Source organism: Ailuropoda melanoleuca, chromosome 7 (assembly GCF_002007445.2).
Source record: "Ailuropoda melanoleuca isolate Jingjing chromosome 7, ASM200744v2, whole genome shotgun sequence".
Classification (NCBI taxonomy): Eukaryota; Metazoa; Chordata; class Mammalia; order Carnivora; family Ursidae; genus Ailuropoda; species Ailuropoda melanoleuca.
In genome coordinates this window covers 54,962,400-54,988,571 of record NC_048224.1, presented here as the reverse complement: position 1 = coordinate 54,988,571, position 26,172 = coordinate 54,962,400, and the positions used below count along the sequence as shown (strand labels likewise).

The window sequence follows — 26,172 nt, the reverse complement described above, 5'->3', positions numbered from 1 at the left end:
TTCCCTGAGCCTCTACCATGTGCCGGGCACAGTGCTGGGACTCGAAACTCCTGCTGTCCCCCTGAGCCCTCCCAGCCATCCTGCATGCAGGGACCAGAATGACCCCACTGTACAGATGAGAAAACGGAGGCTCCGACAGAAGGTATAAACTGCCCACAGTACCTGGCCTAGACGGGCCAAAGCGGGGTTCAGCACGGGGCAGCTGACCACGGAGGTGGCTATCTTGGCCCCACACAGTGCTGCTGCCCCCAAGGGGGCCCCCAAAGGGCTAGTCTGCCTAGGGCCACGTGAATCCATCCTCTGCTAGAGAGTCTGGGGTGGGACTGAGGAGCAGCGGGGAACTCTGAGCCCCAGTCCCAGGACCCTTGGGCCGCCCGTGGTCGAGCTGTAGCATTCCTAGAGGGGCTGGGGCTTGAGGGGCTGGGGGTTAAGGGGCACTCAGGACCAGAGTCAAACCGCACCACACATTGTGAGTCACCTCCTGGCTGTGTGACCTCTGACCAGTTGCTTAAACCCCTCTGGACCTAGATTGCCCCTCGTAAAAAAAAAAAAAAGAAAAGAAAAAGAAAAAGCAAACACTAATACCCACCCTGCAGGGTTGTCGATAGGATAAAATGCCTGGCATGGCCTGGCTGAGAGTGAAGACCCCCTAACCCCCCATAACCCGTGGGCATTGCCCACAGTGTGTGACCCAGGGTGCTGACATGTAAGGGGCGCTCCTTCTCAGCCCAACCCACCCTGGGCCCAGCATCACCTCTGGCTGGGCACGGCAGGCTGGCGTTCTCTCCCACCACTCTCTCCAGCAGGCCGCTGGTCTCATCGGCCTCCCAGTGCGGCGGCTCTGGGGGAGACAGCATGGCCATACTTACACCCAGGGCCAGTGGAGAACCCAGCCGGGCATACGGCCCTCAGCCTCTGGGCCCCTGATGCTGACCCACCTCCCAGCGGGTGGTCCACAGAGAAGCCACCAGACCACACAGACCCCAGGGGCTTGGGAGGTGGAGTCCGGCACTGTCCTGCCCTGCACTCCCCTCCAGCTACAGCTGCCCTGGTTTGTTTTAATTTCGAAATAGTGAGGGGCACCTGGGTGGCTCAGCTGGTTGACTGATTCTTGATTCTGGCTCCGGTTGTGATCTCAGGATGGTGGGATCGAGCCCCACATTGGGCTCTGCCCTCAGCACGGAGTCTGCTTGTCCCTCTCCCTCTGCTCCTCCCACCTCCCTCTCTTAAATAAATAAAATCTCTATTTATTTTTTAAAAGATTTTATTTATTTATGTGAGAGAGAGAGAGAGAAAGAGCACAAGCAGAGGCAGAGGGAGAAGGAGACTCCCTGCTGAGCTGGGAGCCTGATGCAGGGCTCGATCCCAGGACCCTGAGATCATGACCTGAGCCAAAGGCAGATGCTTCACCATCTGAGGCACCCAGGCGTCCCATAAATAAAATCTTTTAAAAAGCCAAATTCATAATAGTGCAAACGAGGGACCACTGATCCAGACCTCTCCGGGCACCAGGGCAACTTCACACACGTTCTCTCACTGACTCCTCGCATATTATTGGGCCCATTTTCCAAGGGAGAAAACTGAGGGTTACAGAGTGGAACTGACTGGCCTACAGTTGTCCAGCTGGAAGTGGACTAGAAGCTGAACCACGGCCAGGGCCCCTGCTCTTTGGTCACGACCTCATGGAACCTTCTGTCCACGCCAGAGGACAGGGTACCCATGAGGCTCCCCCACGCGGGACAGCCCCACGGCCTCAGGAGACTGGAGGCTGGGAGGAAGGCAGGGGTCACCCATCTCAGAAGCCCAGGCTGCTGTTGGGGGAGGTGGGGAGGGGTGAATTCTGGGGTTCAGGGGAGACTCACCCAGCACCCGGAGCTCCAGCTCCCAGGCATCCATGCCGGCGCTGTTGGAGGCCTCGCAGCGGTACAGCCCGGCGTCAGAGGTTTGGATGGCGGAGAAATGGACAGAGCCCTCGGGCCCCCCACCCTGCAGGGCCGCCCCGTCCTTGGACCAGTTCAGCTGGGGCTCCGGGGTGCCCTCGGCCACACAGTTCAGGTCCAGAATCTCTCCTGCCAGCACCTTCAGGACCCGCGGGCCCGGCTGTACCTGAGGGGGCACTGACAGGGCCCCGGGGAGGGGTGTCAGGTCACAGACCCCCAGGTGGGGGTCGCAGAGCCCAGACCCACAGAAACGGCCCGCCTGCCCTCCCTTCTGGATATCACCAACCAGCAGAAATCACCATGGGGGGCATGGCCTAAGGCTGTCAGGAAAGAACAGCAGGACACCCCACGCGGACCCCCCCAAAGTGAACAAAATCTGGCCTTTCACCTGAACACACGTGCTCTCACCACAAAATCGCTCCTCAGTGCTCGGCTGCTTTCTCCCCCCATCCACCTCCCCTATCCACTCCCCAACCCCCTCCTCCCCTCCCCTCACACCCCCACGTCCTCCCTCCCCTGGGCTGGGGAAGATGAAGGTGCTCATTTCTACCACATTTACATCTCCTCCATCGCATTCGGTCTTTCCTACAGGCAGGTGATACCGTGCCCATTTTGCAGATGAAGAAACTGAGGCTCGGAAGGGTTATGTGATTGACCAGAGTCACCCACTCCCTCAGCTGATAGGAGCTGGAGACTGCCTGGCTCTGTTGGACCAGGTCCCCCAGGGCCTCGATGTCCAGGAGCACGAGCGTGTGCACGCCCCGCCCACCCCCGCGCCAGCTGAAAACAATAACGGCTTTCCCTGTGCTGAGTGCCACTGTGCTCACTCCCCTTCTGACAACCATGGGATGGGCATTATTGTGGCCCCCGATTCACGGAGGAGGAAACCAAGGCTCAGAGAGGCCAAGCGGCTGGCCAAGGTCACACAGCCCGTCAGCAGTAGAGGCAGGATTCAAATCCAGTCCTCCCAACTCTGAGGCCCTACTTGTCACCTCCCCCCCCCCGCTGCCACGTCTCTCAGATGCTCATGCAAACCTACAGCAAAACTTTGACCCCCCCCTCCCTCTCTGAGCCTCAGCCCATCCACCTGGGAAATGGGATGCTAGCTTAGATCAGGGGTCGCTTTTTCTGTAAAAGGCAAGAGAGTAAATCTTTCAGGCTTCACAGGCCAGATGGTCTGCCTCTCAGCTACTCAACCAGCCACTGTGGCACGAAAGCAGCCACAGACCACATGCAAATGAGCGTGTGAGGCCGTGCTCCAAGAAAGCTGGTTTTATGGACACTGAAATTTGAATCTCATGTAATTTTCACATGTCACAAAATATTATTTGGGTTTTTTTTTTCCCAATTAAAAATGTGGACACCGTTCTTCACTGGTGGGCCATATGAAACCAGGAAATGGGTCAGATGGGGTCCGAGGGCCAGAGTTGGCTGACAGCTGTCTTCAGTAATTCCCTGGAGCTTTTGGAGATGACAAGCTCCCTGCCTTTTTGGTGGAGCGACTCTACGGCTAGCTTCCGTGGGTGGGACCCAGACACCCAGGGGAATGTCCCTTCATGGGTCCCCCTCCTGACTTCTAAGTCCCCACCACCCTAGGCCTGCCCTGGGCCTTGCCCTCTGTTCTCAGGGCATCCCAACCAAAGGTACGGGAGAAGGGAGAAAGGGAACGAGGAGAGACACAGGGACTGGAGGGAGGTAGGATGCAGAGGTGAGGGGAGGAGGCACTGGAGGGCTCCCATGAAGAGGTGACAGAGCCTAGCCTGCAGAAGGGGAAGGGCACAGAGAAGGCCTAAGAAACACAGAGGGAAGGATAGGGCCATGGGTGAGACCCAGGCTACCAGCACGGGCCTACCTTGTACCTGGAGGACGTAGTGCTGAGAGGCGGACCCTGCAGGGTTACTGGCTATGCATCTGTAGAGACCACTGTCACCCACCTGGGCCTGGGCCAGACGCAGGGAGCCTGATGGGAGGAGGCGATGCCTGCAGGAGTGAGGGGCACTGGTGAGACCACAAACAACCTCACCCCCGCTGGAAGGACCTCAAGACCCAGCTTGAACCGGCCACCTCCCCCAGGAAGCCTTCCCCCAGGAAGCCTGTGTCTACCGCCCACCCACCCTTCAGTCCTACCACTGCCCCGCCTCCACTTCTGGGCCAGGGCCGGGTCCCACCCAACTGGTCTTAGACATAAAGAGCACTGGACTAGGAATCCACAGTGTGGGGTCGGGTCCATACTCCAAACTCTTCCTCGCGAGGTAAAACAAGTCCCTTCCCCTCTTGGGGCCTCTGTTTCCTTATCTGGAAAATGGACATACTAAGAAGGCCTGTGTCTGGGGCTGGTGAACAGATGCCACGTGGGCTCAGCCCAGGGCCTGGCACAGGGTCACCAGTAACTCCCCCTCATCTACCGCACGCCCTATCCTCAGGCAGGGGATGAGGCCCCCTTTGCTTGCCCTCCCCACGACTTCCAGGGAGAAGCTGCCAGCCCACAGGCCCTCTTCGGCTAAGTGCCAGGGCCGGCCAGACTCGGAATCCGGTGCTGTTTGGTTCTCTGTTGTCCAGCACTGGGCTGGGTCCTCTGGAGGAAGCCGTGGAGGCCGCCCATCATTGCCCTCCCCAATCTGGCCCACCTTGCTAAAGTCACCTGGCCCCCATCCCAAAGGGATCGGGGACCCCCGGCCAGACTCCTGCAGCTGGGCTGGACTCTAAGGGGCCCCTGAAGACATGATGTCACCAGCCCATATGTGCTGGCTCCGTGAAGCCCCTGTCCCCATAAATCGAGGAGGACAGCTGCAGCCCTGGCCCCAGCTGGCCCCAACAGCAAGCGGCCAGCATGGGGGTGGGGGACCCCAAAGGCCAGCCCCCCAGGCTGTGCTCCCAGTATATAGCTCGGCTTTAGAGCCCCACAGGTCTGGGCCCCCCTCCCCTTTCTGCTGAGCCTTGATTTCCTCCTCTGTAACATGGAAGTGACAATAGTCCCCCTCTCCCAGGCAGCTGCGAGCAAAGTGCCGGGCATGCGTTACTCGAACAGGTCAACGTCGCCGGCAACGGACTCTCTATGCAACTCGGGCTACTTCTTTTGCCCTGCTGGGCCTCTGTCTCCCCAACTGTAAGATGGGGTAATAAGCCCCCTGGACAGCAGCCACCTCCCATGGAACACCCAGCAGCCACTTAGTGCAAGTTCTCTGAGGACAGCTGTAAGTGACACGCTGGGTGGTGGCCTCAGAGCCCTGGGACCAGGCCAGACCACCGGGGTCCAACCTTGTTGGGCCACAGACTTGCTGTGTGAGGTTGATCTAGACATTTAACCTCTCTGTGCCTCCGTTGTCTCGTTCTGGAAACTGAAGACAATAGTAGCGCTTAACCCTCACAGGGTCATTGAAAGAATGGAATGGCTTAATGCACGGCACGGTGCCCAGAGCAGAGAGGTACTCAGAGAAGGACAGCTGTTACCATGGTGATGACAGCGCATGCGCAAACAATATGTGATACAGTTTTGCATTGTTTAAAACATTCATATTAATGGCTTCACATGTATGTGTGTAGGTCTAAGTCATTCATTTTTCACTGCTGTATAGTATTCCCCCACATGATCATAACACAATTCATGAACTTGTTCCTTTTTGGTGGACACTTAAATATTTAGATTTTTTTCTTCCCTCCCTCCCTCCCTCCCTTCTCTCTCTCTCTCTTCCACCATCAGAGCTCTGCACATACCACTCTATGTGTCCTGCAGGCACGGGGACAGGACTCCTGGGCCACGGCTCATACACCGTCAGCTCTCAGCGGCACCGACTGCCTCCCAATGCCTCGTAGGGCTCAGGTTCTCATCAGAATCTCCTGGCTTCGTGTGAAACATGCAGATCCCCAGCCCCACCTTGAGACTCTGATAGGGGGTGGGGCAGGAGTGGGGGTTTTACCAAGGCCCTAGGTGGCTCTGAGGCAGGTGGTCAGGGAACCATCCCTTGGGACCACCGCCCAGGGACACAAGGAAGTGCCCCTACCTGGGGAGCAACATGGCAGAGCAGATGGGAGCAAGGCTTTGGCAGCAAGTGGCCCCGCATGACCCAGCTGTCTGCTTCTTTCAGGCTGACCTAGGGTCAAGGACTCCGTCTCCCTAAGACTCAGTGTCGTCATCTGGAGTCACAGTTGCTGGTGAACGTGAAGTGACATGAAGCCTCTGTGCCTGGGGCATAGTGAGTGCTCAGTCAACAACCACAGTGTCGGGGTTCTTGTCGCCAGTCTCCAATCAGCTGGGCTGCCCTGAGCGCGTCGCTTAATCTTTCCAAGGGAGGAAAAACACCGCCTAGATCCTGATTCGTCCCAGTGACAGGGGAATGCCCCTCCCCGCCCATGGCACCACTTCCCTGGCTTGGATTTTCTTATCTACAGTGGTTATTTGTATTTTTAATTAAATAATGTTGACATCCACCAAACAAGGACCAAATCATTTTGAGGCTGGAGCATACACTCACTCACACTGGGGGCAGGGACACGGTTCCCTCCCTCCCAGGGCCTCACTGCAAACCTCGGCTGGCAAAATGGGGACAGCGTGGCTCAGGGGAAAGAGGTCTGGGATCGGGGACTGGAGTTTAGGATCTGAGGTCTGGTTCTGCTATAGACATGCTGTGCAATCTCAGGCAGCCGGGCGATGTCTCTGAACCCTGATTTCTTCATATCTGAAGAGGCAGCTCTGGATTCCTTTATTCAGAAGGTGCCTTCTAGTTCTGAGAACTTTAGAGCCACAGAGCCCCTTGCTCTCTCCCTCAACAAGACCTTTAAAGGATAGGAAGTAGGAGCTTCTGGAAAAAGATAATAAAAGAATTTTTCCAAAGTGGAAAATTCCCAACAGTGAAGGTAGGGAGCTTGTCTTTCTTAGGACCAGCTCCAGGTCATTTCCCAGAAAAGGAACTCAGCCTGCTCTATCACAAAGGAAAAATGGGATGAAGGGAGAATCCATCTTACAGATGGACAAGCCGAGGCCTAGCAGAGGCCAAAGGACCCAGTGCCTGCCCCATGCAGCTGAGTCCGCTGTCACTGACAAAATGGCCATATCACTGCCTTGCTTTAAAGCCCTCTGTGGCTGCCCACTCCTTGCTGCCCCAAACCCAAGCACAGTGTCCTGGGCTGTGTGGACCTACATGGACCAGTCCCCCACCCCCACCCCTGCTGGACCACCGTTCTTTTTAGAGGGACCAGGTTCATCTCACTTCCACCCCTTTGCACATGCTGTTCTTTCTACCCAGGTCACTCTTCCACCGCCTGCTCACCTGGATTACACCTCCTCAACCTTCAATACGTAGACATCACCTCCTCCAGGAAGGCCTCCTGCCTTGATGCCTCAAGGCAGGTAGGTGCAGCCCATGGAATCCCACAGCTGCCTGTCCCAGCCCAGCACCCCCCGCCCCACTGGCTTGTGACCCAGCTCTCCCTCCCCTTTCTCAGAGGCTCCGCAGGTCTGGCAGCTGCAGCCTGGGGGTGGGGGCCGGGGAGAGGTGGGAGGAAGTGGGGAGAACACCGCCACTACATGCGTGTGGCGTGATCAGCAGCAGCCCTTCCATCATGCTGTGAGCGGCCAGATGGCTCCCCGAAGCACCCAGATGAGAACAGGGGAATTTCCTGTTTATGACATGCACTGGGCCCAAGTCGTCCCTGTTGGCTGCAGCTGCAAGGTTCACATAGACACATGGATTGGGGGTCGGATCTGAGAGGGGCCCACCTACCCTGCCGGGTCCCTCTGGCTCTTGGAGCTTCAAGGGGGGACCTACCTGCCCAGAGAGACCAAAGGGCACCTGATAGAAAGTGCTCAGAATCAAACCAAGAGCCGGCTACACCGTCAGCCACATTCCCAGTGCACACCTGGGCGGCAGCCTCCCTCAGGGTCACCTGTCCAGCGCCCTCCCATTCTCTGTGGCTCAGGGAAGCCGCCCCTACTGCCCCGGGCGATACCCTGCGTCTGGTTACAAGATCTGGGAGCCATTATGACATTCATCACACTCGTGATCACTTGTTGATATTGATGCTTCCGTAAGTCGAGGGGCCAGGTTCCTGCCCTGTCCCCAGCCCTTAACGCAGGCCCTGGCCCACAGTAGGTGCTCAATAAATACGTGATGGTGAATCCCAGCTGTCCACGCACACACACTCCCTTCCCCACCTTCATTCACACTGTGTCCCCCCCAGCCTGGTCTCCAGGGCACTCTCCCGCCCTCCAGACCCCCTCCAAGGCAGCACATGCTCCCGCTCCTCCACGAAGCCCTCCCTGATGCGTGCCCTGCTCTGACCTGCATGCAGCCCAGTTCAGCCAGCTGCTCGTTCATTCACTCACTCGACAAAGAGCCTGGGGGTCAGGGTGGGCCGGCCGCCGCAGGGGTAGAGCAAATGCTCCCGTCCTCGGGCTGCTCAGAGGCCACGTGGCTTGTTTACACCCTGTCCCTCTGGCCCTGTCCCCTGTTGCTCCTCCTGCTGTCCCCGTTTCTAAAGGGCCCTTTGCCACTCTTCCGAGCTCGCTGCATGAGCGTGGAGCCTTCGGGAGGAGGACCGGTGGCTGTCCAACGAACAGGACCCCTCACGATCGCCCGCCAGAGGCCTGGTCCTCACCCACATTTGCCCGCCACGTGCCCAGGTGGGTCCTGCATCTGCTGGGACTCAGGTGGGGCTCTAGTCGGCCCGCACCATCACCCACCGATGGCCGCTCTGACCCTCATCTCCTTGCTGGGGTCACACCACAGAACCTTGTAAGGAGGCCCCAGCTGGGAAAACCAGCCTGGAGAATTTAGGAAGCGGGGCCTGATACCCACGAAAGGGCCAAACACGACCTAGGTGAGAGTGGGAGAATGTGCCATCCCCGTGAGTCCGAGGAACAGTCCAGCCAGTCCAACACAGGGCCGTCAATGACTGAGCACCTCCCGTGCGCCACGCAGGCCTCGGCGGCTACGATGCACTCCGCCCCCCCGAAACTCCCAACGGCCGGACCCGCAAGGCAGACAGAGCATACCAGGAGCACCCTCTCCCGCAGAGGACAAAACTGAGACAAGACAGAGAGGTGAGGCCACCCAGCCGGCCAGGGCAGAACGCGGACTTGACTTTTGGACGCTGCGACCATGCTTCCAACCACCGAGGAGCTCCAAGTGTTTGGTTCTGAAGTTCATTGCCCTTGACCATTTTCCAGAAAGAGAGCTGCTGGCCATAGGCTAATGAGCCCCCAGCTCAGAGCTGCTAGGCCAGGAAGCAGCGGGAGCTGTGACCATCCACCAAGGGGTCATGGACAGTCGCTTTTCTCTGGGACCACCAGGACCCAGCTGCAGCCCTGACTCTCCACTCAGGGCAATCCCCGGGATGCTCCCTCCACTCGCTGTCCCCTCCCCGCCAGCTCCCCCCCACCCCCGGTTACGTCTGGATTGGCCGTGTGGGACCCTGGCCCGCTGCCCCCGGGAGCTGGAACCCGAGCCAAGAGCACTCACAGCTGTCCCAGCTACACCTCAGAGCTACAAACAAACACTGTTGCCTGGAAACCCCGCCTCGCCCCAGCATCCCGGGGCTGAATCATGGGACCAGAGCCACTAAGAGTTCTCTGGCCACCATCATTTGCCCAACCCTTTCATTTCTCAGACTGGAAGACTGAGGCCTAGAGAGGGGACGGGTCTGGCTCAAATTCGCTCGAAGAGTTGGAGACCAGGCTGGGACGGGACCCCAGGTCTTTTGCCACCCGGTGTCACACACAGCCAGAGCCCGGTGTCTCTCTGAGAGCCTTTTCTTGTGGCTGTTGCCGTGGCCCCTGGGCACACAGGCTTGCTCGTGAACCCTGCTGACAGCAGGTCCGAATCACGACTCGGCTTTTCACAAGCAACAGACGCACGGGGTAGGAAGCACCAGATGACCATTCCCACCCCCGGACTCAGTTGTTTGCTTTGGGGGCAATACCCCAAGGAAATGACCCAGAAGATAAGGAGAAGCATTTGTGGGAAGATGTTCCAACAGCCCATTGATCACCACCGAGAACTGGCAATGGAGCGCATGCCCCAAACAGAAGAGCAGCTTAGCAACCATGAGAGCCGAGCGCCCTGGAATGTTATTTTGCCCTTTCGATGAACAGCAAGTGACACAGGCCAGAATGAATCAAGAAAACGGGTAAATGGGGGAAAAAATACCCACGATGAGAGGCAGAAAAGAAGGTACACTAAGCTGGATTCTACCAAAGCATCTGCGTGCACAGATGGGAGGGGGGTGCGGATGCAGGTGGGTGGTTTCGAGTTTAATGACACTCAAGCTCCTAGCTGTCTTTCCTTTAGGACTCATTGACTCGGAGGACAGAGGAGCCCAGAATATTCTCTAGACCCTCCAGAGAGAGCAGGGCCCTGCCTGACCTCGACCCAGAAGCCTGATGTATATATGTCAACATGTCCTCACATCTGCGTGCAGGTCCCTGTGTGTCCGTGTTCGTGTCTGCATGCGTGTCTGTGTCTTTCCATGTGAGTGCATGTCTGTGTGTCTGTGCGTGTTTGTATGCATGTGTGTCCATGTCTGTTCATGTCTCTGTCTGTGTGTACATGCGTGTTAGGACCCAGCCCCAGGAGTGGGAAGGTCAGGATCCCAGTTTCCCCACCTCGTGTGCTTCCATTTCCCCCTCTGTGCACCAGGCAAGGCACCGCTCACCCCAGCCACCTCCAGGAGGGCTGGCAGGAGAACAGGGCCACCTATGCCCACATGGAAATCCGGGAGGCCTCAGGGACTCGCTCACACCGTGCTTCTCAACCTGACTGCACCACAGAGTTGCCAGGGAATTCTGAAGACACCAGCGCTGGACCTCTGCTGGTGACCCTAACAACAGCCAAGGCCGAGAGCCCCCCGCCAATGTCACCCAGGGTCAGAAAAGACAGGCCCAGGCAACCAGGGAGCAGACAGTGGCCTTTCATCCCTGAGGGCAGAGGAAGGGGCCACCACAGACGAGGAGGCGCTGGATCCCGGAGGACCGTGAACACCTACGACTCAAGAGACTATGTCTGCAAGCTTCCAGAATGGCAGCTTTGACGGAAGCTGAGCCTTGGGACACCCGGAGAAGGAAGAGCGGAAGGGCCGCAGCAGAGAAGAAGCAGACAGACGGCAGCTCCATCCCGCCCAGCACCGCCACGCTCCGCTCGGTGCGTATTTCCAGGAGGGTTTTAAATCCTCATTTTCTGGCTGGATGGCTGTGTGACTAAGGGCAGCTGTGTGTCTGTGAGAAAACTGAAGTCCATTCCGTGCGGGAAAGCTGTCAGCGCCTCAGGGAGGCCCAGGGAACCACGGGGACCTGGAGCCTGTGAACGACGTTCAAAAGCAATCAAAGTCGGTGAGGTGACTCACCATCGCTGGCAACATAAATGGACCCCAAAGGTCCATCAGCAGGTAGGTGGACAGGCAAAAGGTGGTCCCTCCACACAAGGGAGCATTATTCAGCCACAAGATGGAATGAAGTCCTAAGCCCAGGACATGATGCATCTCTGATATGCTACATTGAGTGAAAGCAAGCAGACACAAAAAGCCACATATTATATGATTCCATTTCTATGAAACATCCAGAAGAGATAAATCTGAAACCAGAAAGCAGACGAGGGCTTGCCAGGGGCTAGAGTGGGTGAGGGGCAGGCATGGGAGCGGCTGCCCACGAGTATGGGGTTTGCAGGCGGGCGGGGGGGGGTGGTGCTGGAAAATGCTGGAAATATCCTAAATGTAGTTGTGGTGATGGTTGCCTAACTCCGAATATACCAAGACCCAGAACTGTCCCACATGTAGACTGTATCTCACGAAAGCTCGTCTATCCAAAAAAAGTAGGTAAGAATAAGATAACAGGTGGGGCGCCTGGGTGGCACAGTGGTTAAGCGTCTGCCTTCGGCTCAGGGCGTGATCCCGGCGTTATGGGATCAAGCCACATCAGGCTCCTCCGCTATGAGCCTGCTTCTTCCTCTCCCACTCCCCCTGGCCTGTGTTCCCTCTCTCGCTGGCTGTCTCTATCTCTGTCAAATAAATAAATAAAATCTTTAAAAAAAAAAAAAGTATAAGATAACAGGTGTGATCATTTTTTAAAAGCCAGAAATGATGCCTTAATTTGTGAACAGTGGCGGCAAAAACGTGACATCAGAGGAACCGATTTTCCCGCACTTGACCACATACTAAGCACCGTGCTTCCCCTCCCCCCGCCCCGTACCTCTTGAACATTATTTAAACAACGTCCACTTCACAGGTGGATAAACAGGCCGGGGGGGCCAGTGGCCACCTGAGGCCACACGACCAACGTACCACCAGCTGGGACTTCGCACTACGATGAACTCCCCGTCCTCCGCTCCTTACCCAGCCCCGCCCCCCAGCCTATTTTCCTCCTCATTTAGATAAACTCCCAGAATCTCATAAATCTCAAGAGAAAGCTGTAAGCCAGCGAGAAGTGGAGAGGGCAAGGGAGAAGGAACAGAACTCAGGATTGCAAAAGCAGCTCCTGCAAATTTATGGCTCCCGGTTGATCTATTAACACATCACAACAAGGAGGGGTGAACGAACGGGTACTGTGGTTCTTCGTTTCAGTAACAGGCCATAAATAAACAAGTGCCGGGCCGGCCACCGCCCACCAGGGAGCTGGCAGCAGGCTTTTGGGAAGCGCTTGGAGGCTTCCCTGGTCTCCCAGCCCCGCGATGTGCAGTTGAGAGACACCAACACTGCGTGGGGGCGGAGGCACCCCAGACCCAGCCCAAGCACAGGACCCCAGCCGGCTTCAGGGGTGCGGGCTTCGAGGTTTGGAAGGGCTCACCAAACAGATGTGCTGAGACGCACAGACGCACGTGTGGGCGTTGGGGGGGGGTGTGGAGGCTTGAGACCTCCTGAGTCTGGAACTTCTCAAAGACTTTGCCAGGACTGATGTCACTGGCCAGAGCGTCCCCACCACCACCAACACCCCCTCCTCCCGCCGCCCTGGGCCCAAAAGGCAAGGGCCCCAGGAGTTTCGAGGCTGTCTTGTCTGGAACCACCATCTCCCACGGCCCAGCCTGGGGGGTACGGCCTCCCTCTCTGACGGCTGGAGAGAAGCTGAGTCAGAAAGCCCAGCCGCCGGACACCTGGTCCGCCAGGCAGGCGAGGACACAGAACGCGACACAGTCAGGACGCCATCCCAACTGTGCTGTGCCTCTTTTCTAGCTGGGTGACTGCAAGCAGTGCCCAGCACCTCGCTGAGCCTCAGTCGGCCCGAATGGAAGAGCTGCCGCGTTTCTGCCGGCAGCACCCAGCGGCCGGGGCCGAAGCACTGGGCGCATGTGACTTCAGAGGGGTCTCTCACTTTCTCTTAGAGGGGTCTCTGCTCCCTTAGAGGTCCCCCTGAGAGGCTTCAGGGGCCCATGGACTAAAGTGCTACGTGTGGGGGCACCTGGATGGCTCTGCCGGTGAAGTATCTGACTTCGGCTCAGGTCATGATCTTGGGGTCATGATCTCGAGTCCTGCATCGGGCTCCCTGCTCAGTGGGGAGCCTGCTTCTTCCTCTGCCTCTGCCCCTCCCCCTGCTTCTGCTCTCTCTCTCTCTTTCTCAAAAAACAAAACAAAACAAAAAAAACCCGCAAAAGCCGAAACCCTACAAGGTCCTAAAATGCCCTACGTGGGCTGTCCATCCTCCCCTTGTCCCCACCATCCCCCCACTCCCTTCCATTCTCTCCACATCATTCTGCTTGTCCCTCTGCCCCTCCCCCTACTTGCTCTCTCTTTCAAATGAATAAAATCTTTTAAAAAAAAGAAGAAGTGCTATGTGTGCCGTTGAATACACCACCCCCTGGGAGTGGAGTGTCCACAGGGTGTCACACACTGGCTGGGTCACTGGCCACCTTGAGGCCCGTTTCCTCAAACCCCAAGCTCTGACCATGTCCAGGCCGGGCGGGCACATGGTCAGGGTTACCTGTCGGTGACGGATGGCACAGGGCGGAAGTCCTTGGTCCAGGTGACCAATGGGGCTGGGGAGCCCTGGGCCTCGCAGTCCAGGGTCACCTCGTCACCAGCCTTGGCCGTGACTCTCAGAGGCTCGTCCGCATCATGTGAGCCGTTCACATGGATCCTGGGCTCAGCTGTTGGTAGAAGCATGCAGCAACTGTGAGCTGGACAGGAAGCCACTGCACGGGGGCCCAAGGGGACCAGGACGGCTCCCCCAAGAAGCAGAGAGGATACTGCCACCCTGGGAGGTGCAGAAAGTAGGTGGGCTCTGCTATCAGGGGAGAGCGCAGGTTTGGGGGTGGGCTCAGATCCAATGGTTCCCCCCAGTCCCGGCCTCCACCTCCCCGCCACCACCCTCCCTCTGGAAGCTCGGCTTGCTCTGACGACCCTGACATGGTCCCTCCTGCTCCAGTGTCTGCAGCCCGCTAGCTTCTCCTCATCCTGCCGTCCCTTCCCCGGGGACATTCCAGCAGGTTCTGTCCTCATCTTCTCTGCCTCCCTTCTCCCCCGGGATCATCCCAGTTATTCTGAGGATATCAACGACCAGATATGCACAATGTCCCTCTGGCCTTCTCAAACCCTGATTGGGGGTTTATAACAACCTGTGCCTGTCACGTCTTTCTCATCTCAAGCTCAAGGCTCCTAATGGCAGAGATTACCCCGCACCCCTCCAGCTTTATCTCCCGCCCCCACGTTCCTAGCCAGGTGCTCATACACAGACAGCACTGGTAGGTGTCTAAGCAACAATTAAACTAGCCAGCTGGCGACATCAAGACCCCATGTATCCCTCAGGCATTCCCTTGCACAATAGAGAGAAAATCTCCCCTTTAAGAAAAAAAAAATTTTTTTGCAACATGAGAATATTGGCTATAGGAATATATATAGAAAAACTTGGCTGTGCATTTGCTCATTCATTCATTCCAGGCAGTTCCTGGGAGCCCAGCTCTGTGTGAATGCTGGGAAGCAGCAGCAAAGGAGACAAATTCTGACCCTGTCCTCACAGCATTAGGGCCCAAGGGAACGCTCGTCCAGACAGCTCAGTACACGACTCGTCATTTAATCACAGCTGCAAAGGGTGTTACAAAGGGGACATTCTAGAGAGTTTACAGCAAAGTGACTTGACTCAGTCTGAGGAGTCAGAGAGCCTATACCTGACGAATGGGAGAAGTCAGCGGGGCCAAGAGGGGGTAGGGAATTCCAAACAGAAGGAACTGTTTCCTTCGAGGCAGGATGCACCATTTAAGAAATCCAAAGGAGGGGTCTGGGGCACAGAGAGTCAGGGAGAGAGGCAGGCAAAGGGCTGCCAAGGTGGGAGGGGTCCGGTGTAGGGCCTGTGGTTTTCCAAGTCTCCTTAAAGTGATGGCCTGCCTGCCATCCACTTACAAAGGCCCGAGTTGGAACCCCTTTTAGAGTATGCCCACACTACTAAGGGCAGTGGCTGGGGGAAGACAGCTTTAGTCTGTGTGCCTTTCAGATGGGAAGAATTTAGAGGCAGGGTTGACAGAGGACAAGGGAGATGCAGGTAAGGTCAGATTGCCCATGCCCCTGCCTCTGTGCCTGCCAAGACCCTCTCCTGGGACGGGGTGGCTGTCACTCACTATTGACAGAGAGCCTCATCTCCTGGCTTGAGAAGCCCACAGCATTGGTGGCCGTGCAGACATAGGTCCCGGCATCCTGGGGTGATGGCCGGGTGATGACCAGGGTGCCATCCTTGCTCACATTGTAGTGGGGACCCCTGGAGGTCAGGACATTGGTTTCCTACGGTAGAGTCACAGGTGACATCAGCAAAGCCCACCCTCCATGGCGATTTGCATCATTCCCCTCCCCATGATGTGCTGGGCCCACCTCTCTGGTTACCCTCATGCTTACAGGCTCTTCCTACCTTGGTCCAAGTGATGGTGGGGGTGGGGACCCCGGAGGCCACACAGGGGAGAGAGACCGGAACCCCTTCGTTGGTGACATGGTGGGTGGCAGTGGGCTGGATCCTAGGTGGCACTTTTAAAAACAAACCAATTTTATAAACCAAGGCTCAGAGCGGCATTATTCACAGTAGCCAAAAGGTGGAAACAACCCAAGAATCCACCAATGGGTTGATGGATAAACAAAATATGGTGTGTACATGTAAACAGTGTTCAGCTTTAAAAGGAATCAAAGCCTGGTAACGTATTACAACAAGAATGCCCCTTGAACACAAAATACTAAGTGAAATCAGACAAACACTCTAGGGTCCCACTCACATGCGGTCCCTAGAACAGGCAAATTCAGAGACGGAAGGGATAATGCTGGTTGCGGGGGGCTGGGGGAGGGGAAATGGGGACCTAGTGTTCAATGGGGACAGAGCTTCACTTTGGGAGGATGAGAAAGTTCCGGAGCTGGATGGTGGTGGTTGTATAACAGAGTGAATGGGCTTCATGCCACTGAAACGTAGGCTTTAAAACGGTTAAAACGCTAAGTTTTATGTTATGTATATTTGACCACAATTAAAAAAAAAAAAAAGATTTCCACGAAAGAATACAAGTGGCATAGACAGTATTGACAGCCACGTTTATAGATTCATGCCCCAGCCGGAGGGCAGCCCGTGCCTGGGAACCAGCTGTGCCATTTCTTTGCTCCGGGACTTTGGATAAACCACTTAATCTTTTGGTACCCATATTCCTTCATCAGCAAAAAAGCTCCTTAACCCCAGCTCCCTTCCTGCTCTCCAGGGATGGACAGATGAGAAATGGCTGCAGAGTGTTCACAGAACACAGTGAACTTGAAAACAAGTGCCAAATCCATTCTGGGCACCATCCAGATCTGCGGGGGAGGAGAAACCGGGTGTGGACAAGCTGGGAGAAGCCAAGGGCTCTGCCAGTAACGCTGAGACCCGTTAGGGAGGAAAATGCCCGTCTGGATTCGCTCAGGTGCCCAAAGCCCGCAAGTCGATTAGACCTGTTGAATGGAAATGAAGTGAGCCAAGAACCGGCAACGGCCCCACACAGGAGGCTGTGCCGCGTGGGGCAAGAGGTAGCCTTTGCTGATCCTGGGATCTTGCTGAGTGACATGCCTCTCTGAGCTGTCACTTCAGAACGGGGAGTCTTTTAAACCCCGCATCTTGAGTCGTTATGAAATTTAAGTGACACACACAGAACCTCGCAGAGGTCCGGCACGTGGGGCATGTCCAGCCTTTCGTCACGTTCTTAACTGAGTTATGAGGAGGAGACACTGCATTCTAGACCCAACCTCCTTCTGAATTTTGGTTTTCCTCTAGAAAATGGGTAACAACGTGCTTCCGGCTCATCCTCCGGGGTTTTATGAAACAAATAAAAAAAAAAAAAATAGAGGACGTTAACATCCTTGCTAAATGACAAAATATAACCAAACTCAAAACTTCTTGTCTTATATTAAAAAGAACGGTAGTAGCTAGTCGCGTGGGTGAAGGGAACAGGGGCTCTCCAACATTGTGGGGGGGGGCGTAATTGGGTAAAATACACCAGAGCCCTAAAAATGTGCGGTTTCTATCAGTCAAAACTCAATTCTACATGAATGGGTTTATCCTAAGGAAAGAATGGCGCATGTGGGCAAAGGTGGTCGGTCACGAGCCACTACCCCCAGTGTATCCACGCTGGGGAGCAGCCCAAAAAGAGAGGGCAGGTGAGATGCTCATGGCTCATCCAAACAGAGGATGTGTCGTCTGAAACCGAGCCTTCTGAGTATTTATTCACAGAAAATATTCAGAATCACTTGTCAAGGGAAATACCCAGGTTGTAAGACAGTAACACGGTGTGGTCCCAGTTTGGTTTTTAAATATTTCTGGGTATGTATATATAAAGAATTTATACATATGCGGGTAGAAATGTAGATGTATAAAGAATTTACGTGGACTTTATATAGTGTCTATATTATGTAAAAATTATTACATACAAGGCAAATAAAGTTACATACAATTTATGTTACACATAACTCATTACATAACAGTGTGTATGTATGCACATGTATGACGTGTGAAAGATCACAACAAAATGTAAAATTATCTGGTTCTCCTTAGCTTTTGGCATTGTGGGAGTACTATCTTTTATCTATCTCACCTCGAAGTTTCCTACAGTGAAAATGCACTATTTGTGCAATGTTTTTAAACAAAAGTACTGAAGGTCAAGTTCTCCCCATACACCTTCCCCCTCCCATCATGCCCCACGCCCCATCCCCACCCCCCACCCCGGGACTCACCCTGGACAACCAGCTCCACAGCCCTGTGCTGAGAGCCGGCCGTGTTGGTGACCACACAGCTATACTTCCCTGCGTCCTCCTGCAGCGCCCGGTCAAGGTGGAGGCTGCCATCTGCTCGGACAGAATGCCGGCTGCCAGCTGGGAGCTGGGGAGGGTGAGGAAGCCCCAGTTTGAACCGCGGCCCTACGCAGAGCCAGCGGAGAGAGAGCACTCTGGAAACCGCACTGCCAGTGGGGAGCAGGCTGGACTGAGAGGTCTGGAGAACCCCCTTGCCTTCGCAGAGACTCTTCCACCCCACAAGCCCTCAGGGCTAGGTGGCCTTGACCCCACTCTCCCAAGGCCAGCTGGACCAAGGCAAGCTGCCTGACCCGACCCCAGTGGGCCGATGAGAGCCTGTCCCACGAGTGCAGGGTTGGGGCCAGAGCCTTTACTGAACAGGGGCTGGGGCTCCAGGGCCCTTCCACCCCGAGGCTACAGAGAGGAGGGACAAACTCCTGGGGAGAGAACAGGGCCACACGGAGTAGAACAGAGGTGTGGCCACATCAGATATGGCCCCAGAGAGAGAAGAAGAGATAGTGGCTCCTGGTGGCTGCCCAGATGTGTCCCCACGGGGACCAGGGTGGAGCAGGGAGCACTGGCCCAGAATGGGGCCTGGAGTAACCCCTGTAAAGATGTCTAGTCAGCCTGTCTTTGGTGGAGGGTCCTTTTAAGAACCTTTCCACCAGGCCTGAGCCCTCTTTGGCCTCCTTGGCCCTGTCCAGTGAGCCCAGCCTCACGCCCCACACTCAGGTTCTAGAAGCTGCTCTTGCAGCATCTCGAGACCAGGCCCGTTGGGGCTGAGCCAGCTTGAGGGGGTTTCTGCTTGTGGCACTCAGCGGCCCAACAGGCACCGGTCTACCCAGCGTTCCTCCTGAGCTGAAACAGACTCTCTATCTCCAGCCACTCCCTATCCGGGCCTCGACAAGGCCCAGGGCCACTCCTTCCGCCTTTGCCCATCCGATCCTACTCAGGAAGGCTCCTCACTGCTGCAGCCCACACCCCCGGGCAGGGGCCTCCTCGGGCTCACGGCTAATCACGCAGGCTGCAGAGTGAGTCACCAGCATGATCAGGGTCTGGGAACAGGACATGCACCAGGGTCTGGGACCAGGACAGCAGGAACAGAAAGACAGCCACACAGTCACTACCTCCCTAGGTGTCCAGTATCTGCCCATCTGTTGCAGTGAGAGCACTTCTCTATGGCCCGAGAGAGCACAAGGACCCCAGGATGTCTGAGGACAAGGCACAGGAATTGAGGAAAGGGGGGGGGGCGGCAAAGAAGGAGTGACCACGAGAGGAGAAATGGAAGAAAATAAAGAAAACCAAATCAGTGCGAGTGGAGAAAGCAGCCACTGTGTGCCCAGCTATAGTCAGGGCAGGTACGAACAGGCCATGTCTCTGCCCTGGAACTGTCAGAACGGGGGGGGGGGGGGGGGGGGGGGGGGTGGGATGAAAGTACTGTCTCTGTGCCCCCCAACTTTCTGCTCTCCAGCCTCAGCACTAATGGAGTGTAAGGTCCTCCTGCTGCTCTCCAGCGGGGACCAGCAGCCACACGATCCTTGGCAGGACTTGAGAGGGTAACAGATGCTATCAGTGCATTTATCAGAGAAATTTCTGGAAAGAGGCAGGAAAGAGAGGGAGGAAGGAAGAGCACATTCCAAAACAAGTGAACAGCCAAGCGGAGGCCAAGGGGGGAACATGACAGACCCTCCAGCCCCAGACACCATTGCCACCGCACCCAAAGAGTCAGCACTCACGGGCAGGCCGGCCTTGAGCCAGCGCCTCTCCGGGAAGGGTCTCCCAGCCAGGATGATGCAGGGCAGGGACACCGGCTGCCTCTCCAGCACCCGGACAGTGGAGGCGCTGCTGGCGATCTGCGGCGGGACTGTGGGGACAGGAGATGGTATGGGTCACACAAATTCCTGTGGGTGGTCATCTGCAGGACAGAAGCCCCTCTGCCCCCCTCGCCTCCCCAGGGCACCAGTAGAAGCATCAGGATAGGGGATCCTCAAGGGTCCAAGGGCACACTTTCTGGGGCATGCTGCCCAGGAAGCAGGGATCCAGATGCTTCTCTTGGAGAACCTGGCACGGACACATCTGTCCCAGAAGGTGGGCGGCCACAGGCGGGACCTCCCTGGGAGGGGCCCAACCTCCCACCGAACCCCCCTCCCCTAGATCCACCAGCGAACCGTGTCCGGTCACGACGAGCCGGGCCTCTGCCCGGACCTTCCCAAACACATTTTGAGCTTCACAGACATACAGGGCCTGGTCTTCGGGGACCACACCTGAGGGGCAGAAAGAGGCAGGCCTGACTGCCTGGACATGCCACCACTCCAGCCCCCCCAGGTGCAGGCAGCCGTCAGCGCAGCCCGGCCCTGCAGAGGTGAGGCAGGAGGGCTAGGGGAAGCAGCCAGGCCTTGGAAGAGCCGGAAGGAAGGCCTCAGCGCTCCTCTGCAGAATGGGGAGTGTTTATGAATCCGTGTGCCTTGTGGCGGGATGGGGTGGGGTCTCTGATGCAAACACCGTGCCCGGCATCCGCCCCGACACAGAGCACACGGTTGTAGTAGTGATGACGGTGGCCATGATAATGGCAATGGTTAACACACGTAACCCTTGACACGTGTCAGGAACTGTGCTGGGTGCTTTATGTGTATTACCCACACAGCAACCCCTCTGGGAGGCCTGTCAGTAAACCCAAGCGGGAGGTTTGGTCCTTATCATTACTGCCTCAGGTTCAGAGTAGTGGAACCACGTGACCAGGGTCAGCCAGCCAAAATACGACCCTGCATTGACCTTACCTGCAGTCAACGCCAGGGGTCAAGGCTCTGCCCCGAGCCACCCGGCCTGGGGGCTGAGAGTATCAGGAGCCATCCTGTCTCCCCTGCCCACCCTCCCCTAGCCCCAGTGTCTTACTTTCAAAGAACAGCACTCCCGAATCGGGCTGCCTAGTCCTGCTGCCCCGCCCAGGGCCCAGTGGCTGGCCATCTCCACGGCGCCAGGTGACCATCGGGGGAGGGCGGCCCATGGCCCGGCACGCCAGGAGGGCACTACTCCCCAGCTCCACAGTGACGTCCCGGGGCAGCTCCATCAGCTGGGGCGCATCTGCAGGGAGATGCCCAGTTAGCCGTGCCTGGTGGCTGAACCCCCGGGCCCCCAGAGGACTGTTCCGCCGCCCGCCGCCCCTCCCATTGCTGCGAGGTTCCATTTCTCCCAGCCTTACCCTCCTGAACCTGGGGCTGACTCACATCCAGGGCTCCAGGGCCAACCTGAGCTTGGCTTGGTCCAGCCCTGGAGAGCTCTTGGGGATGAGGCAGAGGGAGTGGCCTTTGGCAGGACGAAGCTGCCGCCACGCCTCATACCCTCGCATGGGGTCACGGGGCCTCGCTGGGCCTTGCCGTGCAGAGGGGCAAAAGGCCTGCTCCTGGCAGTGACACTACCTGGGAAGCCCACCTCTGAGGGGTGGCAAGTCAAGCTCCAGCCACAGGAGCCCAGCTGCCTCGGAGACCCTCCCCTCTGTGGCCCTCCTCCTCCTTCCTCTGGCAGGTGCCCCGAACTTGGGCCACCATTTCCTGACCCCCAAAGAGCCGAAACTGTGGAGAGAGGAATGGTTATCTTCACTCTCCTCTCCACATCTCTGTTTGCTCATATTTTTGCAAGGAGTACATAAAACTCCACCACAAAATGAAAACATGCTTACTACAAATAAGGTGACCTTACACTTGATGGTCCAAATGGGACACCAGAGCATGAAAAGGGCCACATTAATCATGGCACCAGGACAAGAGTCCCAAACAAGGATGGCCCTGCTCACGGGAGTCAAACAAAACTCCAATAATACATACGAAGACATTTCCCCCAATTTTGCTGCACACACCCCAAATTTCACGCCCTTCCCCAGGGTCAGCTCTGTTAACAGTTTGTAGTGTTTCTTCTACAGTTTTTTCTAAGCATCGTCTTATATTTATAATCAGGGGTAAACAAGTTGTTTCCCAAAACAGAAATTCACGATCCTTTCTGCCCTTCAGCAGGCCAGGAGCTGGCCCAATTCCAGATGGGTTCAGGCTCTGTCCCCGCAGCTTATGGACATGGTTTTCAGATCCCTGTCCCCAGACCTATGACCAGGAAGGTCCCTAGCCTTTTTTTAACCCGTGGCATCTAACACCATGGAAAATCCTCCACCCCTTTGTTCTATCCGCCTCCCTCCAGAAATCTCCCCCATCCATCCAAATCATGACATCAAATTTCCCTCCTGGCCTGGGGATTAGGGATGTTCCAAGGAGATATAAACACAACTTGGAAAATTACTGCAAGGAGGACCCAACAGTCTTGGACCCAGCCTCAGACACCACCCGCACGCCTCTCTTTCTTGTTGGGGCCTGGCAGCTGCCTCGGCCCAGAATCCCAGAAAGCCTCTGCTCCGGGCTCGCCTCAGACGGGATCGTTGCTCCTGCAGAGCCCTGGCCCCAGGAGGCACGGCTTTACCATCCCCTCTAGCTGGGCAGAGCTGAGGCTCAGCTCCGGGGCCAGACACCCCCAGAGCCTGCCTTCACCCACTCCGTCCAGCCAGACCTGCTTCTTGACCGGTCCCTCCTCAGCCCCCAAACATCCCAGCTTTGTCTCCAGACTCTGGAACACAACACAGCATACTCTTTTCCCCATTCTCCTCCCAGTTCTGAACTTCCCCCCAAAAAAGGGACAACCGGTTTATAATAGCAAATAATACATACAGAGGGTAGCATTTGGAATGCCTACTAAGGGACAGGCATGGTGACGGTGCTTTTAGAAACACAACCACAACATTTCATCAACCCCATTTTACAGATGAGCAAACTGAGGGTCGGAGATTAAGGAGGCCGCCCAAGGGCACAGCTCAAAGTCAATGGCAGAGGTGGGCTCAGAGCTTAGGTCTGGCTGCTGCTAAGGCCCAGGCCCAGGCTCTCACCCACCGCACCCCTGTGTCCCCCTGGATCCTCGGGAGCAACTTGGCTGCTGTTTCAGCCAGAGCCGCACCCGCCTCTTCTGTCCTCTCTTTGGGGTGAATCCCAAGGCAGCCAAATCCCAGACTCAGATCCCACCCAGAAAACTCTGACTCAGCCTCCAGCGCAGCCACCCCCCCGCCCCGTTCCTCACTGGAGCCCCCAAATAAGGCAGGACCCCTGGATCCTCATATGCCAGAGCTGAAGGCCCTTTGGTCCCCTCATTTGCAGATGGGAAACTGAGGCCGGGGGCAGGGGCAGGACGGGCCCTGAGTCCTGCAGCATGCTGGTGGGGGCTGGGCTGCCAACCCAGTGCCCTTGCCAGAGACTTGTCAGGAGTTCAGCCACCTCTGCTCTCGGGCCCCCTCCTCACAGACTCCCCGGTGATCCCTGCAGTCACCAGTGAGGGACCATAAACTGGCCCTGTGTTCAGAGGGAATGCCAGGGGGTCTGTGACTGGGGGGAACGGTCTCCGCAGCCCCCTCCTGGGAAGATTCCTGCAGCTGGGCCCGGGCTGCAGCCGCTGGGACACTCTCAGGGGCTTCCTCCTCCTTAGAAAAATATTCACAATTCTATTTTATGGCTGCATTGACATAAAGGCAAACACAATCCAGGCTGGATTCATTCTCATCTACTTGTTGTCATCCATTTGTTTCCTTCTGATTTTAAAAGAAATTAAAATCAGAGCATTGTCCCAGGGGCCCTGGAACTACCCCAGGCCGTGGGTCCTTGCCCGCTGTGCCTGCTGGAAAAGCCAGAGCTGCTTCTGTCCTGCTCCCCCAGGCTGGCCAGGGGGGCTCTGCACTCCCCAAAGCATAAGCCCCTCTCCCCTGCTCATCTACGCGGCAACCTGGGGCTTCTAGGCCAGAACAGAAGGCAGGGGCGGAAATGAGGAAACACACAGAGGAATGAGCATCCTTCCTTCCTTCCTGAGAATCCAGCATGCAGGTGACTTAGCTCAGAGCAGCTGTTCTCAGGGAACAGAAAGGGCGCCGAACTTGGGGAGGGCCTGCCTGCCGTGGAGCCCGGTCACCCTGGGCCTGGGGCGGCTGGCGTGTTGAGTATCTACTCCATTCAGGCCCTGAGCAAAGCCCGTTCTCTCATTAAATCTCTCAAGGACCCTATGAGCAAAGCTCTATTATTGTCATCCCATTTCATGTATGGGGAAAGGAGGGTTCAGGGAGGTCCCTAACTTGGCCAAAGAAGCAGCAAAGTCTGGGTATCGACAGTGCAGGACTCCAGTCTGCCTGATGCCCGGCCCAGAGGGGATGCAAAGGGACCCCGCGGGCGGGGCCACCAACACTGGCACTTGCTGCGCTCCTTCCCAAATGCCGCCAGGAAGCTGGTTCCCAGCGCGAAAGCAGGAGGTGGGCACAGCGCCCAGCCACTCCCCACCCTGGAAGGCTCTGCCGGCCTGGCTAAGAAGGCTGGGCCACAGCTGCCACCCAGATGGGCAGGAAATTCGATTTCCCACCGCTGCTGCCAGACCAGCTCTCCCCAGACACACAGGTGCTGGGCCACCATCCACCCCCTCCCTGACCTCAAGGCCGAAGGCCACCAGTAGCCCCTGGGATGCCAGCCGTCTCCTCCTCTGACATGGGGAACTGGCCCTAACGTCCATCGCTGACAGGTGAAGGAACAGGACCAGGCGGGCATGTCAGCCTGGGCCCCAAAGAAATAAGGCACTGCTGAAAAGAAATCAGACACGGAGCAAAGGATGACTGCCCGTGCCAACGCCAAGGGCAGCCCTTCCTGGAGCGCCCTCTCTGCTCACCCAGAACCTGCTGACTATTAACAATGACAGTGACATTGATCAGAGCCCTTCAGGCCCCAGGCCTGTCTTACCTCGCACTCATGCAACATCCTAGGGACATTTTGCTGACGAGGAACCCGAGGCTCAGAGCGGGGAAGCAATGTCCCAGCTCACCCTGCTGGTAAGCATCAGGATGAAGTCCAGGGCCTAAAAGCCTGGACCCTGGGTTCAGATCTCAGCTCTGCCACTCGCCAGCTGTGTGACCTTGGGCAAGTCACTTAACCTCTCTGTGCCTCATGTTCCCCATCTCTACAGGAGATAATGACAGAACCCACCCCAAAGAGTTGTTGTGAGGTTTACATGTTAGTACACGAAACATGCTTAGAGCTGGCCCTGGTACCTGGCAAACTTCATAGAAATCCTGGCTTATATGTTTATTGTTATCAGGCTCTAAGCCTACAGCTTTCCACACCCACCCCACCCCACCTGAGAGCAAGCCACACAGCGCACTCTCTACAGGGAAAATAGAAGCACGTTACCCTCTACCCTAAAAACTCTCACCACCCCCACAGGACAAAACTTAAACCGTGCTGGACTCCTGAGGCCAAGCAGGACCCACAGCAGGTAGCAGCCTCCTGGGCGCCCCTCGCTGCCCCCCCACGCAGTCTCACTCCCTGGCTTGCTTCTCTTGCCGTGGGGATATCTGTATCTGCTGCTCCCCTTGCCTGGAGCCCTGCTCCCTAGCACATCACCTGACTGATTGCTCCTGGGTTCATCTCAGACATCACCTCCTCCAAGAAGCCTTCCCAGCCCCCAGTATCGGTTGGACCCCTTCTCTGGGCACCAACAGCTCCCCACGGAGACCACTCGCAAATGTTCACTAGCCTGAGTATCCCACTTGTCTGTTTGCCGTCTCTCTCCTTGACACCAAGGGCAACAGATGTCAGATGCTGAGTCTCACCTGCCGTTGTGTCTCCGGCACAGGACCTGTCCACCTGGTGACTGCGTGCTGGAGGAACAAGTGACCAACAGTACCCCAAGCCTAGAAGGATCCAGCCGTGCCATGGCACCGTTTTCCTCAGGGCCAGAACCTTCTACTCACAGGGCCTGGCTCCACGCAGGGCCCCCCACTGTCCTTGGGGAGCCCCTTGGCCCTCCCGCCCAGCCTAGACAAGCACATTCTTGATTCTCTGTGCTTCCCCAGGACTCCCAACACCTGGCCTTCCCACTGTGGCCACGGCACACCCCTCAGAGCCCAGTTCGTGCTGGCCCAGCCTGCCGAGGAGCTGTGTCCACAACCTCGAGCAATCCCCAGGGCCCAGAGTGCAGG

General features: G+C 56.7%; 1 protein-coding gene across 1 annotated transcript in view; it reads right to left on the bottom strand.

Moving 5' to 3' along the window:
* Positions 1 to 26,172, bottom strand: part of HMCN2 (hemicentin 2) — a 139,923-nt gene that overhangs the window by 72,475 nt on the left and 41,276 nt on the right. The window contains exons 14-23 of the mRNA XM_034663740.1: positions 21,027 to 21,215; positions 20,303 to 20,398; positions 19,871 to 19,998; positions 18,078 to 18,222; positions 15,754 to 15,866; positions 15,470 to 15,629; positions 13,840 to 14,005; positions 3,793 to 3,920; positions 1,863 to 2,117; positions 755 to 841 (exon numbers count right to left, since the gene is read on the bottom strand). Of these exons, the coding sequence (XP_034519631.1) occupies positions 755 to 841; positions 1,863 to 2,117; positions 3,793 to 3,920; positions 13,840 to 14,005; positions 15,470 to 15,629; positions 15,754 to 15,866; positions 18,078 to 18,222; positions 19,871 to 19,998; positions 20,303 to 20,398; positions 21,027 to 21,215 (1,467 nt within the window). The remainder of the gene's footprint in view (positions 1 to 754; positions 842 to 1,862; positions 2,118 to 3,792; positions 3,921 to 13,839; positions 14,006 to 15,469; positions 15,630 to 15,753; positions 15,867 to 18,077; positions 18,223 to 19,870; positions 19,999 to 20,302; positions 20,399 to 21,026; positions 21,216 to 26,172) is intronic.